The sequence below is a fragment of the Sus scrofa genome, chromosome 12, assembly GCF_054392235.1.
Source record: "Sus scrofa isolate SSC_HxYL_T2T_F1_AM1 chromosome 12, Sscrofa_HxYL_maternal_Yorkshire_Landrace_v2.0, whole genome shotgun sequence".
NCBI lineage: Eukaryota > Metazoa > Chordata > Mammalia > Artiodactyla > Suidae > Sus > Sus scrofa.
The window spans coordinates 16,240,145-16,259,183 of NC_139394.1; the positions used below are offsets into that span (position 1 = coordinate 16,240,145).

A 19,039-nucleotide genomic window follows, 5' to 3' on the forward strand; every position below is an offset into this window, starting at 1 on the left:
AGAGTAGGTCAGTCAATAAGCCAAACTGCAGGTTAAAAAATTATTTAACATGCATGAGGAAGTTCTGGGGCCAGGGATCATATCTGTGCCACAGCAGAGACATGAGCCACAGCAGTGATAATGCCGGATCCTTAACCCACTGAGCTACCAGGGAAGTCTTTAGATGTGTATTTTAATTCCAGATTAGCTATTTTTAAAGTTTCTCTGGTAGGCACATAAAACATCAGATGAATAGGTTGTAAAAGATACAAAATACAAAAGCAGGGCTAAAAAGTACTTGTGAAATAGTTTTTAAAATTCAAGGATATTAAAAAAAATTTCTCTGAAATGGAATAACATTTTAAACCTATTCTCACAATCCCAAATGGAATACAACGCTCCACACATATATTCTAGTATGTACTTAAATATTAAAATTCTATAATTAAGACTGCCCAATTTAAAGATAGTATTTAGAATATAGATTTGACACTGGTTCCTTACTCAGATTCCCTCAGATTAAAGGAAAATATCCAAATGTTTATTTTTTAACTTTGTTATTTGGCTATAGTAATTATCTCTATGATATGTACATAATTCAAATATATATAAAATCTGTCAGTGCTTGTTATAAAATCTCTTACCACATTTTAATACTTACTCTTAACAAATCATCTATTCTTCCTTCCTTTTTCTCTAAGTCAGAATTCTTACTATTTTCTAGTGCAGATATTTTTTCTATTGTGAGGTCAGACTATAGAGATAAAGGGAAAACAAATTTAGGATTAATCTCAAGGTATTACATGTCATTACATTTTTCTCATTACTTTTCTGAAAAAAAGCAATCAAATCTGCTTTCCTCATTCCATTCTTTAAGCATTAAATGTTCTGCTATACTTGCACTTGGAAATATGTTAACTCTGGAATCAACTACATGAATACTAAAACTAATTGTGCATTGAACGATACAGAAACATACTACTCTAGAAGTGAAACTGATCAGAAAAGGCCCAGAGGCATGACCCAAATCTCTGAAGAACAAAATCGCCACCTAGTGGAAACAAAGAGCAATCAGAAGGAGAAAGACGAAAGCTCAACTAAGTCTGTTCAACTGTTCAAAAACTTAAGTCAAATATAATTAAAATTTGCTCCTGAGGGTTGTTCAGCTCTTGAGACGTAAGGAATTCTCCTAGATTGCCAAGGATCCTGTCTAAAAGGCAGCACGGTGGCAAAAGGCCTCAAGAAAACTCAGTACAATAGCTCAATACCACAAAATGGAAGATATATCCAAGATCTTTTTCAGACATTGTTCACAATATTCAATAAATATTCCTTAACTTAAACAGTTTCTGAAGACTGTTTAAGAAGGGCTTATGTTGTGTCATATGGTAAAGACATTTACCTAAAACAACAAGGATTTGCTGTATAGCACAGGGAACTGTACTCAATATCTTATAATAAACTATAATGGAAAGGAATTTTAAAGAAGAATGTAGATATATACACACACATATATGTAACTGAATCACTGTGCTATACACATGAAATTAACACAATATTGTAAATCAACTATACTTCAATTTAAAGAAAAAAATTTAGCTAGGTCTTGCCAAATGAGTAGATACAAGGAATAAATTAGACACTTTCACAAAGAAGGGAATTAAGACTCACTGAAGCCTACTGTAAGCACTATCCCAACAAATGTTAGGAATAAACTCTCTGAGATAATATGAATCAACCACATTTTACAGATTATCTGTACTCAAGAAAAGTGAGGCCCAAAAAGAAAAAGTGGAATTTGAGCTGGCATTTGAATCTTAGCCTGGAGGCCCTCAACACCATGCTGCAGTGTAAGCACTTCTGCTGTAATATACCAGAAAGGCCAAGAAAACTTCACAAAGTTCAAAGTACGTCCCAAAAGACGTACTTTAAATATTCATAATGCCAGTTTTGAATATGATACACAACAAATGATGAGGTGAAGCCAGAGGAGTAAAGGGAAGACGAAGGACCCAGATTTTATCTGTAGTTATTAGCATTTATTCCTACGCAGTTCCTTCCCCCTGTTCACCTATCACCGACCTACCTGCGTCTGTCTGTGCTGAATGGAGATCTGTTTTTGGGAGCTGCAGGAATGCTCTGTGTTGCCAGATCCCGTAGACGAGGGACTGTTTTGCTGAGCCTGTAATAAAGGTGTATCACTAATCACAAGAAAGTTTTGCATTTTTCTCAACAAACATTTGTGTGAATGCAAATGATTAACTCCATATAAAACAAACACTTTCTGATGGAAGTCAGAAGTCAGAGCCATGTAGCCAAGATGAAAGTAAAAACAATTCAAGTGAGAAGTAAGGGCTAGACACAGTGGCTTGGACCATGTCACTGTAAAGAGTCTGAAGTATCAAATGCTCATAAATAAGTTTTTAAATATGTAGATGCCTTTTCACTTGTACAGCTGACCCTTGAACAATGCACAGGTTAGGAGTGCCGACACTCCCTCACCTTTCTGCTGCAGTGCAGTCAGATATTCACATATATGAGTTCCCAGGTGGCCCAGTGGTTAAGAAGTTGACATTGTCATTGCTGCAGCTCAGGTTTGATCCCTGGCCTGGGAACTTCTGCTTGCTGCAGGCACAGCCACACACACAAAAATACAGATGGCCCTCCAAATCCATGGTTCCAATATGCTGATTCGGCCAATCTCAGATGGTATAGTACTGGAGTATGCATTTATCGAAAAAAATAACCTGCATATAAGTCAGTCCAAACCTGAGTTGTTCAAGGGTCAACTGTATTTTAATACGCTTTTGTCAAGAAAGCCTGGTGAAGCATCCAAAGCGCAGAGAATGCCTGTGACTCCAGGCAGAAAGAACTGTGAACTACTATTCAGAACAGTGTCCTAAATTCTCAAACATCCATGAACACATAGTAGTCCAAAAATGCAGGTTCACTTCCAATACTGTCACTTGCTGACTGTGACTTTTACACATAAATGATAGAGCATTCTAAGGCACTTTCAAATTTATAAGGTTTAGGATTTAATATAATTCAACAATTCAAGAATATGCCATAATTAAACAGATGGTCCTCGACTTAACAATGGGTCCACTTATCAACTTTCAACTTTATGACACTGCAAAAGCATCACACATTCAATAGAAACCTTTTCCTGGGTTAGCAACATATGGTATGATCCTCTCTCATGATGCCAGGTGGCAGCAAGGAGTCACAGCTCCCAGTCAGCCACACAGACATGAGGGTAAACGACCAATACACTTAAATCCATTCTGTACCCAGACAATCATATTGGTTTTTACTTTCAGTATAGTATTCAATAAATCACATGAAATTCAACACTCTTATAAGACAGGCCTTGTTTTAGATGATTCTGCCCAACTGGAGATTAATGTAACTGTTCCAAGCATGTTTAAGGTAGACTAGCCTAAATTATGATGTTTGGTAGATTAGGTGTAGAAAATGCATTTGGACTTACAAATGATATTTTCAACTTACAATGCGTTTATCAGAACCCAATCCATTTTTAGTTTGAGGAAGACCTATATACCAAAATTAAAATTACACCCAACACAACCCATCGCGGACACAATCAGAAAATACTAGATATTCTGGGGATTACAGACTGACGGAAACACAGTATTATCTCATCAGAGAATATAGTGTTTCCACATGTGTCAATTTTTTTCCTGATACTTTCAATATAGTCCTTTAATTATTTCCTTAGTCATTAACATTAAAACAATGTAAAACCATCACCTACTGAGCAATTACTGTCAGCTAAATGCTTCACGGTCATGATCACATATAATCCTTATACAACCCAGTAAGATAGTTATTATGTACATTTATAGATAAAGAAAATGCAAATCAGAGATTTTAGGCACCTATGTGGGGTCACAGCTAGTTAACTGTGGAACAAGAATTGAAGGCTATCTTTGTCCACAACAATCCGTTTCTTTTTCTTTTCTTTTTTTTTTTTTTGTCTTTTTCTAGGGCCGCACCTGTTGCATACGGAGGTTCCCAGGCTAGGGGTCAAATGGGAGCTATAGCCGCCGGCCTACACCTCAGCCACAGCAATGTGGGATCCCGGCCGCGTCTGCGACCTACACCGCAGCTCACAGCAACACCAGATCCTTAACCCACTGAGCAAGACCAGGGATCGAACCTGCAACCTCATGGTTCCTAGTCGGATTTGTTAACCACTGCGCCACAAAGGGAACTCCAGACAATAATCAGTTTCAATGACCAGAGCAGACTGACTGCCTCATATCAAGTTACAGATATTATTATGAAGAGGCCACAGCAAGCTAAGAATTCTTACACACACACACACACAAAAGAATTCTTACACATAATTACACCAAAGGCTCACAACAACCCTGAATCATAGGCAGTATCATCCTCTCCATTTTCATTTATTCATTCAACAATTACTCCTTGAGAGCACTGTGTTAGGTCCAAGGGACACAACAGCCAAGAAAACAGAAAGAAAACCCACAGACCCAGTCGTCACGTAATAAATGCAAAACTTGCAATTAGGATATGTGCTACAGAAGTACACAACAGGGTGCAGACTCTAACCTAGAGAGCTGGAGCTGACTTCCTTGAGAATGTTAAGACTTGAAGGAAATAAGCAGTCAAGGAGAGGTGATGATGAGGTCATGCCAGGTTCTCACGTTCCGCACAAGGACTCGAGGAGAAGGGAGAAGACCAATGTGGGGATCAAAGAAGTAAAAAATGAGGAATCAGTCTTGAAGAGGTTGAATAATGTGCAGAGCTCAGTAAGGGCAGGTCTAGAAGAGTCTAAATAACTGAAAATGTTTTCTAACCCTTCCACAATGTGGCAAATCTAACCTTTTCTTAAGGGTCATCATTATAAACCTCACATATTACGCTGCACTAAGACACAAGCGTTACCTTCTTCAGTTATCATTAGGTTGCAGAAAATAGGATGAGAATCGAAGTCCTGAAGCTCTGAACATCCAAGAGGGAGACAGCTTGGTTCTCAACTTTAGTTACACCAACGATGTTTTTTTGACTTCCCTCAGTGCTTTAAGCAAGATCCTGGGAAATGGCTCATATCTCTGCTGTTCATTCAGACGAAGCAGAGAGAATAAACAAGTGGAAGAATTAAAGCCTCACTGGGTACATAGTCAAAAAGAAGTATATGTAAATAGCCCCATGACAAGAGTAAAAATGCAGAAAGTTAACTGAGCAAGTGGGACATAGGTAAAGAAGTAACAAATTTTCATGAACAAGAAAATAATACTTCCAAAAGGTAAAAGAACTACAAAAATATAAAGCTCTCCTGTGACAAGTGCATCCATGGTAGAAAACAAAATGCTCTACTACTGATCATTCATGTGATGGTAATTGTGAACCTCTGTGCCTAATCCTATGTTAAACACTAGAAACGCAACAGGAAAACAAAGAGAGCTTACAGTCTCCCAACAAATCCATGATTACAGAATCATAAAAGAAAGGAGAACAGAAGTTGATGGTCTTGCTAAGCACGCCACTGTAGTTATAGATTTACTCCCAACCCCTACTTCACAAAACATTCTACCCAGATTTTTATAGTCTTTGTTCTATTGTAAAAGTAATAGGCTTCTAATTTATAATTATAAGCTGCATCTTCCAAAGTCCAACTGATATTCACAGGCTTTTTTTTTTTTTTTTCTTTTTAGGGCTGAACCTGCAGCATATGGAAGTTCCTAGGCCAGGCGTCGAGTAAGAGCTGCAGCGGCACCACAGCCACAGCAACTTGGGATCCGAGCCTCATCTGCGACCTGCACTACAGCTCAAGGCAACACCAGATGCTTAATCCACCAAGCAAGGCCAGGGATTGAACCCACATCCTCATGGATACAAGTCAGGTTCGCCACTGCTGAGCTACAACGGGAACTCCACAGAGATATTTTTTAAGTGAGATCGTAAAAGCACTAAGAAACCAGGGAGAGTCAAGAATCGGAAATTTTTTTTTTAACTTTATTTATTTATTTATTTATTTATTTAATTTGCTTTTTAGGGCCACGCCCGCAGCATGTGGAGGTTCCCAGGCTAGAGGTCGAATCGGAGCTACAGCTGCTGGCCTATACCACAGCCACAGCAATGTGGGATCCAAGCCACATCTTCGACCTACACCACAGCTCACAGCTACACCGGAACCTTAACTCACTGAGCCAGGCCAGGGATCAAACCCGTAACCTCACGGTTCCTAGTCACATTTGTTTCTGCTGCACCACAACAGGAACTCCCCTAAAACTTTAAATTTTAAGAAACATTCAAAAGCAGACTGATAGAGAAAGTGAAAGCAAGTCATAGCTGGAAACATCAGCAGTAAAACGGGCTAGGTCTTTTCAAGGGATCTCCTACAAAGCTCCACATTGTGATTTATGTTTACAAAAAAGCAGGAGTGATTCATGGGAAAATTATCAGACTTTTAAAACCTGTATCATCCAATAGGATCCTTCTAATCTCCCCTTTGCATAATGAGGGTCCTGGATACTGCTGCTTCTGGCCCAAGGGTAAAGCATAAGAACTGATCTCTTACATATGAATAGTGAAAAAAACAATATGGGGGAGTTCCCGTGGTGGCACAGTGGTTAATGTATCTGACTGGGAACCATGAGGTTGCAGGTTCGATCCCTGCCCTTGCTCAGTGGGTTAACGATCCGGCATTGCCATGAGCTGTAGTGTAGGTTGCAGATGTGGCTCGGATCCTGCGCTGCTGTGGCTCTGGCATAGGCCAGTGGCTATAGCTGCGATTCAACTCCTAGCCTGGGAACCTCCATATGCTGCAGGAGTGGCCCAAGAAATGGCAAGAAGACAAAAAAAAATACATGGGGAGTTCCCGAGGTGGCTCAATGGTTTACAAACTCGACAAGTATCCATGAGGATGCAGATCTATCCTTGGCCTTGCTAGTGGGTTAAGGATCCAGCATTGCCGTGAGCTATAGTGTAGGTCACAGACATGGCTCAGATCCCACCTTGCTGTGGCTGTGGTGTAGGCTGGCAGCTGCAGCTCCGATTTGACCCCTAGCCTGGGAACTTCCATATGCCATAGGTACGGGCCTAAAAAGCACCTCCCCACTCCCAAAAGAGAGAGAAATTTTAAAATGAACAGTAAGTAGGTCCAGGGTAGGGCTCCTACTGCGAATATTGTGACCTGAAGAAAAAAGCTCCAAAGACAGCACAGTACCCCTGTGCTCGCCACAATTTACATAATGAAGGAAGAAATGGAAAACATCACCAAGAGTAAAATAGTTTTACCTATCAAAACAACACCCTCCTCTACAAGCAGTTAAGTGCTGAGGACTCTCCTACACTGTTGCTGACAATGTAAACTGGTACAACCACTATGGAGAACAGTATGAAGGTTCCTTAAAAACACTAAAAAGAGAACTATCATATAACCCTGCAATCCCACTTCTGGGTATATACCTGGTGAAAATCATAATTTGAAAAGATACATGCACTCCAATATTCACTACAGCTCTATTTACAATAGCCAAGACATGGAAGCAACCTAAATGTTCACTGACAGATGAATGGATTAAGAATATGTGGTACATACATACAAGGGAATATTATATTCCATAATGAGAACGAAAGATGCCATCTGCAACAACATGAAGGGACACAGAGATTTAACATGAACAGCAAGAGGTTCCAAAACTATCTAATAGGATTTTAGGTGAAAAAGAACAGAACAACAACAACAATGAAATCAAAGAACAATAAAGTCTCTCTGAAATAAAAAAGTAAGTTTTTGTTTTTATTTTTATTTTTGTCTTTTTAGAGCTACGCCTGTGGCATGTGGAACTTCTCAGGCAAGGGATTGAACTGGAGCTGCAGATGCCAGCCACAACCATAGCCCCACCAGATCTGAGCCGTGTCTGCGACCTCCACCACAACTCACAGCAACATCAGATCCTTTAACCCAATGAGCAAGGCCAGGGATCGAACCCACATCCTCAGGATACCAGTCAGGTTCGTTATTGCTGAGCCACAATGGGAACTCCTAAACGTAAGTTTCAAGAATGAAAAAGCCTAAGATACGACCAGCAGCATTGACAGAAGAAAAAGATAAATAGTGGATAGACCTCAAGAACAAAAAAAAATACCATATAATCACCTCAATAGATGTAGAAAAAGCATCCAACACCATTTCATGATAAATGCAGTCAACAAACTCACAAAAGAAGAGAACATTTTCAATCCAAAAAAGGCCGGCTCTGAAAAACATACAGCTAACATAATAGTTACTGTCAAAGATCACATGCTTTCCTCTAAGATCTGGAACAAGACAAAAGTGTCACTTCTCAACTTTATACCAGAGGTTCTAGCCAGGGCAATTAGTCAAGAAAATAAAACTCAAGGCATTTGGACTGGAAGAGAAGTAAAACTATCTATGTTCACCAGTGACATGATTTTGTATACAGAAAGTCCTACCGGAGTTCCCATTGTGGTACAGCAGAAACAATCCAACTAGGAACAATGAGGTCATGGGTTCGATGCCTGGCCTTGCTCAGTGGGTTAAGGATCTGGAATTGCCATGAACTGTGGTGTAGATCGCAGACTTAGCTTAGATCTGACGTTGCTGTGGCTGTGGTGTAGGCCTGCAGCTGTAGCTCTGATTAGACCCCTAGCCTGGGAACCTCCATATGCTGCAGATACAGCCCTAAAAAGACAAAAAAAATTTCAATTGTACTTCTGTATTCTAGCAATGAGCAACTAAAAATAAAGAAAAATGTTCTATTTGCAATAATAGCATCAGAAAGATTACATTCTTATAAATAATTTGAACAAAATAAGGGCAAAATCTACACATCAAAAACTGCAAACCTATTAAAAGAAGTTAAAGATAACTAAATACCTAGAAAGAGGAGTTCCCGTCGTGGCACAGTGGTTAATGAATCCGACTAGGAACCATGAGGTTGCGGGTTCGATCCCTGCCCTTGCTCAGTGGGTTAAGGATCCAGCGCTGCCGTGAGCTATGGTGTAGGTTGCAAACGTGGCTTGGATCCTGCATTGCTGTGGCTCTGGTGTAGGCCGGCGGCTACAGCTCTGATTAAACCCCTAGCCTGGGAACCTCCATATGCTGTGGGTGCAGCCCAAGAAATGGCAAAAAGACAAAAGAAAAAAAAACCTAGAAAGATATCTCATATTCATGGATTGGAAGACTTACTATTTTTAAGAGGGCAATACTTCCCAAATTAATCTACAAAGTTAGCACAACTTCTAAAAATTCCATTACAGAAATTGAAATGTGAATTGATCCTAAAATTCACATAAAATGCAAGGGATCCCACAGCCAAAAAAATCTTGAAAAAGAACAAATTTGGGGCGACTCACAGTCCCTGACTGCAAAACTTAATTACCACAAAGCTACAGTAATTAAGACAGCTGTGGTACTGGCATCAGGATAGGCATATAAATCAATGGAGTACAACTGAGAGTCCACAAATAATCCCCTTACATTTACACTCAATTGATTTTTGACAAGGGTGCCAAGACAACTTAATGAAGAACAGTCTTTTCAAACAAATGATGCTGGGACCACTGGATACCCACATACACATAAGAATAAAGTTGGATCCTCTTCTTCACACCATACACAAAATTAACACAAAATGAATCATAAACCCAAATATAAAAGTTAAAAGGACACTTAGAAGAAAATACAATAATAGATTTTCATGACCTTATATTAGATAAAGCCTTCTTAGCTACAGTATGGAAAAACAAAAGCAACAAAAGAAAAAAACAGATAAACTGGACATTTTCGAAATTTAAAACTTTTCTTTTTTCCTTTTTAGGGCCACACCCTCGGCATATGGAAACTCCCAGGCTAGGGGTCTAATCAGAGCTACAGGTGCCGGCCTACACCACAGCCACAAGCCAAATCTGCGACCTACACCATAGCTCATGGCAATGCCAGATCCTTCACCCAATGAGTGAGGCCAGAGATCGAACCTGAGTCCTAGTCGGATTCGTTTCCGCTGTGCCATGCATGACAGGAAATCCTCAAAATTTAAAACTTCTGTACTTCAAAGGACACATTCAAGAAAGTAAAACAATCCATAGAAGAAAATATCTGCAAATCATATATTTGATAAGAGTCAACTATTCACAATATTTAACAATAATAAAAGACAAATGAACCAATTTTAAAATGGTGAAAGGATTTATAGAGATATTTCTTCAAAGATATACAAATGAGCATAATCAAATGAAAAAAAAATGCTCAACATAACTAGTGTACAGGAAATGCAAATCAAAATCACAACGAGGGAGTTCCTGTTGTGGCTCAGCAGAAACGAATCTGACTAGTATCCATGAGGATGTGGGTGTGATCCCTGGCCTCACTCAGTGTGTTAAGGATCCAGGGTTGCTGTGAGCTGTGGTGTAGGTCACAGACGCGGCTCGGATCCCACATTGCTGTGGCTCTGGCGTAGGCCAGCAGCTACAGCTCCAATTGGACACCTAGCCTGGGAACCTCCATATGCCATGGGTGCGGCCCTAAAAAAAAAAAAGAAAAAAACCCCAAAATGACAGATTAATTAGTCTTCCAAGGCAATAGAAATAAAAGCAAAAATAAACAAATGGCACCTAATCAAACTTATAAGCTTTTGCACAGCAAAGGAAACCATAAACAAAACCAAAAGACAACCTATGGACTGGGAGAAATTATTTGCAAATGATATGACCAATAAGAGCTTCATTTCCAAAATATACAAACAGCTCAAACAACTCAAAAATTTTCCCATTGCCAGCTGTCCACCTCCTCAGCCCCTTCCTTCTCACCAGGAGTGTAGAAGACCTTATTTAAAGCTCATTACATAAGAGAAATTATTTGAAGTTAATATTTATATTTATTTCTCACTCTGGATCCTTATATATATATACAACAACACAGCAATATGAGTTTCAACATTAAAGGATCAAACTTATTATATTCTGCCACCTATTTTTATTTATCAATATCTATCCATAGATCTTTCTTTGGGGGGGGAGAGTAAAGGAGAAAAAGATAGCTTTATTGCTTTGCCAGGCTAAGGGGGCCACAGCAGGCTAATGCCTTAAAGACTGTGCCCCTAGATCTTTCCCTGTTAGCATATATATATCATTGATTTGATCAACCGTAGAGGATTCCACTATATATGTATTATATTTTTATTTAACTAGTCTTTATATGAAAGATGTTCTGATTAATTCATACAACATATAATTACATATAACTATAATGAGGGCCTTATGAGAGCTGATCCTGTTCTGGCATTGGAGATATAAAAAAATAAACAAAGCAAGACCTTGACCTGATGAAGCTTACAAAACCAGTGGACTGGGCGCTGGGGAATCAGACTAAGAAAAAGTAGGGCACAGGAGCTACATAATGTGTGGGGTGGGCAGGAAGGAGTGCTATTTTATACAGTGTAGTCAGGGTAGGCCTCTCTAATAGGGTAAATTTAAGCAAAGACTAGTGAGAACCAAGGGAGCAAGGAATACTAGTATCTAGAGGAAGAGCATTAAGGCAAAGGCAACAGCAAGTGCAAAGGCCCTGAGGTGACAGCATGTAATATTTCAGGAAGAAAGGAAGCCAGTATGGATAGAACTTGGTGAGGAAGGGAGACAACAGTAAGAGATATCAAAGTGTGGTGGAAAACAGGAGTTCCAGTTGTGGTGGAGTGGAAATGAATCCAACTAGTATCAGTGAGGATTCGAGTTCGATCCCTGGTCTCACTCAGTAGGTGAGCTGCGGCCCTAACAACTACAACAAAAAAAGCAGAAATAAACAAATAAATAAAAATAAAAGCTATTTAAAAAAGTGGTGGGAAACAGACCATGCAGGGCCTTGTGTGCCATCTTAAACACTTTTGAGCAGGAAAGTGGCATGACTGGGATCACTCTGATTCTACTGAAGACAGATTAAAAGGAACAAAGGCAGAAGCAAAGGGTCCTGTCAGGAGGCTACTGCCATAATCTCAGTGGAAGGATTAGATTCGAGTAGTAGTAGTTAAGGAAGGTAGAAGTAGCAGAATTTTGAACATATTTTGAAGGTTAATTTTTTTTTGGCCACACCCACAGCACGGGATCCAGGGCCAGAGATCAAATCCGAGCTACTGCAGTGACAACGCTGGATCCTTAACCCACTGCGCAATAAGGGAACTCCTGAAGGTAAAATCACTAAGGCTTGCTGATGGATTTGAAATTGGGTATAAAATAATGAGACAAGACCAGAATGATGCAATTACTGAGACATGGAAGAAATGGGGGTTTGGAGTGGGGGAACAAAAATGAATTTCATTTTGGTCATGTTAAATTTGATATGCCTCTCAGACATGAAGAGGCAACTGACTACACAGGTCCAGAATTCAGGGCAGGGATCTGGGTGGGACATATGAATCTGGAAGTCTTCTGCATAAGGGTGATAACTGAAACCAAGAAACTAACTGAGGAGTTCCCATCATGGCTCAGTGGTTAACGAACCTGACTAAGATCCATGAGGATGAGGGTTCAATCCCTAGCCTCGCTCAGAGGGTTAAGGATCCGGCACTGCAGTGAGCTGAGGTGGAGGTCGCAGACATGGCTTGGATCTGGTGTTGCTACTGCTGTGGGTAGACTGGCAGCTGTAGCACTGATTGGACCCCTAGCCTGGGAACCTCCATATGCTGCAGGTGTGGCCCTAAAAAAAAAAAAAAAAAGAAAGAAAAAGAAAAAGAAACTAAATGGGAGTTTCATTACAGAATGAAGATAGACAAGAGGTCTGAAGACTGAGTCCGGGGACGCTCTAATGTTTAGAGAGCTGGGAAATGAGGAAGAACCAAAAGAGGCCAAGAGAAGAGCTAGTGCTTGGAGAAGAAGGGAGTAAGCAACTACAGCTAATGAATTATGCTGAATAAATTCTGAGAACTGATCACTGAATTCTGCAACATGGAAGTCACACATATCCTTGTTCTAAGGTCCTCTGAAACACTGGTGGAGGGACGTTGCTTCCAGATTTTTGCAATTTATAAACAATAAACATCTTTGTGTTTTATGGGAATGGATTTCTGGACCCAAGGATATGTAAACTTAATGCTGAGTTTAATATGCAATCCTTAATACTTATTAAACACCAACTTACCCAAATGACTATACTAACTTATAGTCAGTATAAAACTGCATGTGTATTTAAACTATTACCTGCATTAAGAATTATCAAATTTATTAATCCTTGCCAATTTGACAGGTCAAGAGTTACCATGTTTTATTTTGGAGTTCCCACTGTGGCGCAACAGGACCGACAGTATCTTGGGAGCACTGGGATGCAGGTTCAATCCCCAGCCCAGCACAGTGGTTTAAGGATCCAGCATTGCCGAAGCTGTGGCTTAGGGTTAAGACCATGACTTGGATCTGATCCCTGGCCCAAGAACTCTATATGCTGCAGCAGAGCCAAAAAAAGAAAAGAAAAGCTTTCTTGTTTTGTTCTGTTTTTTTTTTTTTTTTTTTGCTTTTTAGAGCCGCTCCCTCGGCACGTGGAGGTTCCCAGGCTAGGGGTCTAATCGGAGTTACAGCTGCCGGCCTACACCACAGCCATGGCAATGCCAGATCCGAACGGTGTCTGCAACCTACACCATAGCTCACGGCAACGCTGGATCCTTAACCCACTGAGCAAGGCCAGGGATCAAACCCGCAACCTCATGGTTCCTAGTCAGATTTGTTTCCACTGCGCCACGACAGGAGCTCCAAAGCATTCTTGTTTTATTTTGCATTTCTCTGTGGTTGAAGGTAAGCACTTTTTCATGTTATTAGTCATGTCTTTTTTTTATCCCCCGTAGTACTGTCTGTTCATAAAAACAAACAAATAAAACAGGTATTAGTCCAGGAGTTTCCACTTTGGGCTGTGGTGCAGAGGGTTAAGAATCCAACTGCAATGGCTCAGGTTGCTGCAAAGGCCTAGGTTCAATCCCCAGCCAAGGGCAGTGGGCTAAAAAATCCAGTATTGCTGTAGCTGCAGTGCAAACAGATTGAATTCCTGTCCTGGGAACGCCCATATGCTGCAGTGCAGCCATTTAAAAAAAAAGGGAGTCCCCCTGTGGTGCAGCAGGATAAGGATCTGGCGTTTTCACTGTAGCAGCTTGGGTTTCTGCTATGGCACGAGTTTGATTCCTGGCCTGGGAATTTCCACATGCCATGAGTGCGGCTGAAAAAATCTGCTTGTTCATAGCCTCTGCTTTTTTTTTTAAGGAAATTGCTTGTCTTTATCTATTAATAAAATCTATTGTATACTCATGCACAACATACTCTTTTGCTTTTTCCTTTTTTTATATTACTAAATTTCTATCACAGCTGGAACTACAGAGAAGCAAAGATAAACAGAACTAGGCTGAAGCTCCTAGGCCTTTGGTTTTTATACTGTTTCTATGTTCCGTCTTCAGACATGATCGTTTTCTTACTCTGTCATCTTTCTCCCACATGAGAACAACCTGGCTGTAGATATGCAACTCCTGGCAGCCTGAGTACTGGGTGATAGGACTGAGCAGATGCACCTGCTTCCATGCATGCCCATGCTTTTTATGGAAGGACTTGCATTAGGGGATGAGTTCCTGCTGATCAAAATCCTGTGTATTTCACTATATACCTGTCACACAATGAAACATATACAAACACAGACAGACAGACATATACACACATTCTCTAAAACAATACTACTGCATTCTCAAAGTATTCCACAATGCTATCGGGCACAGCCAAAATATTACATTGGTCAATTCTCCCATTTTATGTTGTGTTTCCTTTGCCTCTCAAGCATAAAATTTACTGTCTTCACATAAGAAGTTTCTCTATTCTTTTGACACTGAAAGAAAAAATATATATATACTTTTTTTTTTTCTTTTTGGACGACCTCATGGTATGTGGAAGTTCCTGGGTAAGAGGTTGAACTGGAACTGCAGTTGCAGGCTTACGCCACAGCCACAACACCACCATATCTAAGATGCATTTGTGACCTATGCCATAGCTTGTAGCAGATCCTTAACCCACTGAGCAAGGCCAGGAATCCTGCATCCTCAAGGACACTATGTCAAGTTCTTAACCCACTGAGCCATAATGGGAATTTCAGCACAACTTTTAAGCCAAGCTGCATTATAATTTGTTAGGTATAAAATGGGGCTCAAATAATCATAATAAATTCATATTCTTCAAGGAAGGAGAGAGAAGCAGGCAACAAGGAGCAAACAGGTAGCCAAATATTCTTGGAAAAAGTAATCTGTGCTAATACTCCGAAGAGGGGAGAGAAGGCAAACATGTACGTTGCCCAAATACCACACAGGGGGAAATGACTGGTAAGCATGCCCGTCCCCACACTAAAATTTTATTAATTTAAATATTGCTTTAAATAAGTAATGGCTGGAGTTTGGAGATTTTATTTTTAATTGTAACTTAATTCAATTTGTCTTTCATTTTCTTCTTTGTCAAACTAAGATTGTGTTTTCCTTCTTGCGGTATGCTCCGACTTTGACACAGCAGTCTCTCTCTGCCCCCGATCCAAGGGAGCATGAGTAAAAGTGTATAGAAAACAGAGTTAGAAATCATCATCTCAGAGTTCCCTTGGTGGCTCTGTGGTAACGAATCCGACCAATATCCATGAGGATGACGGTTTGATCCAGCGCTGCCATGAGCTGTGGTGTAAGTTACAGACGTGGCTTGGATCCCACGTTGCTGTGGCTGTAGTGTAGGCTGGCTCTGATTAGACCTCTAGCCTGGGAACTTCCATATGCCGCAGGTTCAGCCCTTAATTCTTTTAAGACGAAAAAAAAAAAAAAGAAAGAAAGAAAGAAAAAGAAATCACCATCTCTCTGAAAATAATTACTAGACTTCATCACGGAATTCCACAGCAACAAGAATCTGCATAAACTTAGCCTCAGTACTCACTGAAACAAAAGTGAAACAGAGGCCAGCTCCCCTCTGTGCCAGCTGCTCTGTGTCGAGCCGAGGTTTTGCTAGCATCACTGACATCAGGGTTGGCAGAGCAGACTGCTCCTCAGATACCTCCTTTGCAGCACTGCCATCTAAACCATAGAGGGGCTGCTCTACTCGCCGCTGGAAAACATTAAAGAAGACACACAAAATACATAAGAGAGGAAATCTATTTTGCCAAAACATGCAACAGATAAAAGTTATCAGATATAAGGATTAAAAAAAAAAAACCTCTGAAAACAAATATGGAAAGCAAAATAACATTATCACTGGATTATGACAAATCTACAAACCTGAGCTAGTATCTTACTCAAATTCCATACAATTACATATTAATGGTTTTATATTCACATAACTCTAAATTTGAAGGTTACTTCATAGAGTCCAACAAACAACTTCACAATACCCTCAATTCTACAAAGGAACTGCTACTTCTATCCTCCAGGTAAATGAAGATTAAGGCATCTGTACCCTACTTTACAGGTGAAGCTTATTTCACTCTCAATTCTATTCTCACCATACTATACTAAACCTACATGCAAAATCTAAAGTAAATACAAACAAAAGAATAATATACCACAATTATGTGTAGTTTATTTCAGAAACATAAGGGTGATTCATTATTCTATTTTATCTACTAATGCGATTCATTACATTGATGTTGGGGGGAATCAAGAGTCTTCCCTTTAGATGCCAAAAAAGATTTGCACATTGTTGAGCAAGACCTCAAAAAAGAAAAAACAATGATAACAACACTTCAACTTATAATACAACAGAGAGTACTTTTTCTGAAATCAACATAAGTACAATTAACGGTGCCATACTAGAGACATTTCATTAAAATTAGGAACTAGACAGAGGTAAACATATTAATATCACAATCATTCAACATTATCAAGACTTTTTAGCCAATGTAATAAGGAAAACAATATGAGGTATAAACATCAGAAAATATTAAACATTTAAAAAGTGTCACTTTTGGATGATATAACTATTCACAAAGGAAACAAAACAAACCAACTGAAAAATAGCAAATAAGAGTTTAGTAAAATGGCCAAATATAAAACAAATATACAAAAATCAATAACTTCCCCATTTATCAACGGTAATTGTTTATAATCAGAACATGTAGTAACCAAAGAAAAAGATTCAAAGTATTTGTAAAATACTTACAAGGCAACTTAAGAAATAGGCAGATCACATATAAAGGAAAACTACGGCTTCGCTGATGAATATAAAAGATGATCTAAACTAAAGGGCAATATCATACTTCTGAATTTAAGTTTTATACATGTCAGGAGTTCCCGTCATGACTCAGTGGTTAACAAATCTGACACGAGGACGCAGGTTCCATCCCCAGCCTTGCTCAGTGGGTTAAAAAGCCAGCATTGCCGTGAGCTGTGGTATAGGTCACAGACATGGCTTGGATCCTATGTTGCTGTGGCTGTGGTGTAGGTGGACAGCTACAGTTCTCATTCAACCCTAGCCTAGAATCTCCGTATGTCGCAGGCGCAGCCCTAAAAAGCAAAATTAAATAAGTAGATAAATAAGCAAATAAATAAGTAAATTTTATACATGTCAGATTTCTCTAAAAGCCAATGCTTAGAGCTTTTTCTCATGGGGGGGGGTGTCTTTTTATTTGTCTCTTGTCTTTTTAGGGCCACACCCGTGGCATATGGAGATTCCCAGGCTAGGGGTCTTATCTGAGCTGTAGCTGCCAGCCTACACCACAGCCACAGCAACAAAGGATCTGAGCTGCATCCTCAACCTACACCACAGCTCACAGCAATGCCCCGGATCCTTAACCCACTGAGCAAGGCCAGGGATCGAACCTGCAACCTCATCGTTCCTAGTCAGATTTGTTTCCGCTGCGCCACGACGGGAACTCCTGTGTTTTTGTTTTTGTATTTTAGGGCTGCATCTGCAGCATGTAGAGTTTCCCAGGCTAGGAGTCGAATCAGACGGAGCTGCAGCTGCCAGCCTACACCACAGCCACAGCAATGCCAGATCCTTAACCCACTGAGCAGGGCCAGCGATACAACCCAAATCCTCATGGATACTAGTTGGGTTCTTTACCACTAAGCCGCAATGGGAACCCCCTTAAGGATTTTTGTTTATTTTGGGGGGTTGTTTTTTGCCAGAGAGGGCACTGTGGGAGTGTAACAATCATCTAGGTTCTCTCTTGCTCTTTTGGCAGATTGTTTTTGTGGATTTTCACAAATTAATTCAGAGGTTCACTTGGAAAAATAATCAAAATCAGCCACATAATTTGTGTGTGTGTGTGTGTGTGTGTGTGCTGTACGCAAAGAGAGTAGAAGTTCCCAGGCCAGGAATCGAACCCATACCACAGCTGCAGCTTGAACCACAGCTGGGGCAATACTAGATCCTTAACCTTTTTCACCACAAGGGAACCTTCAGCCACGTAATTTTTTTTTCTGGCTATGCCCATAGCATATGGACATTCCTGGGTCAGAAATCAAACCTGCACCACAGCAGCAACCCAGGCTGCTGTAATGACAATGCTGAATCTTTAACCTACTGCATCATAAAAAAAACTTCTATTCACATTATTTTTGAAAAAGGAAATCACAGACTAGCTGTTAAAACTTACTACAAAGCACCATTAACTAAATCATATAATAACTCATACAGGAACAGACATATTGACCAGTGGCACAGAAAATTCAGGAAAAGACCCATATAAAATGGATATATAATTTGTGATTTAAATGCATTTCTAATTAGTGGGAATTTATCACAAAGATGATAGGATATGTGCTTAGGTATTAGGGAAAAAAAGAAAAAGTAGACTGCTTCCTTGGAGTATACATAAAAATCATAAGGAAAAATACTCAAATGCTTTCTAGTGACCTAGTGGTGAAGGATTTTTTAAACATGACATTAAAAATAAAAACCATATACAGGAGTTCCCGTTGTGGCGAAGTGGTTAACAAATCCGACTAGGAACCATGAGGTTTCAAGTTCGATCCCTGGGTTGCTCAGTGGGTTAAGGATCTGGTGTTGCCGTCAGCTGTGGTGTAGGTAGCAGACGTGGCTCGGATCTGGCATTGATGTGGCT

The 19,039-nt window shown here is 39.9% G+C and overlaps 1 protein-coding gene and 1 long non-coding RNA gene across 24 annotated transcripts in view; one reads left to right on the forward strand and one right to left on the reverse strand.

Annotated features, from left to right (window-relative positions):
• LOC146398066 (uncharacterized) overlaps positions 1-19,039 on the forward strand; it is a 1,038,644-nt gene that overhangs the window by 609,214 nt on the left and 410,391 nt on the right. The window lies entirely within an intron of this gene.
• Positions 1-19,039, reverse strand: part of TLK2 (tousled like kinase 2) — a 142,628-nt gene that overhangs the window by 49,618 nt on the left and 73,971 nt on the right. For 12 of the 23 annotated variants that reach the window (XM_084984135.1, XM_084984130.1, XM_084984134.1 and 9 more), the window contains 3 exons: positions 15,916-16,083; positions 2,066-2,161; positions 641-733 (listed from right to left, as the gene is read on the reverse strand). The exons of 1 other annotated variant lie outside the window; for it this stretch is intronic. In XM_084984135.1, coding sequence (XP_084840261.1) covers positions 641-733; positions 2,066-2,161; positions 15,916-16,083 — 357 coding nt within the window. The remainder of the gene's footprint in view (positions 1-640; positions 734-2,065; positions 2,162-15,915; positions 16,084-19,039) is intronic. 10 more of the 23 variants (XM_084984142.1, XM_021068152.2, XM_084984141.1 and 7 more) reach the window with 2 other exon arrangements.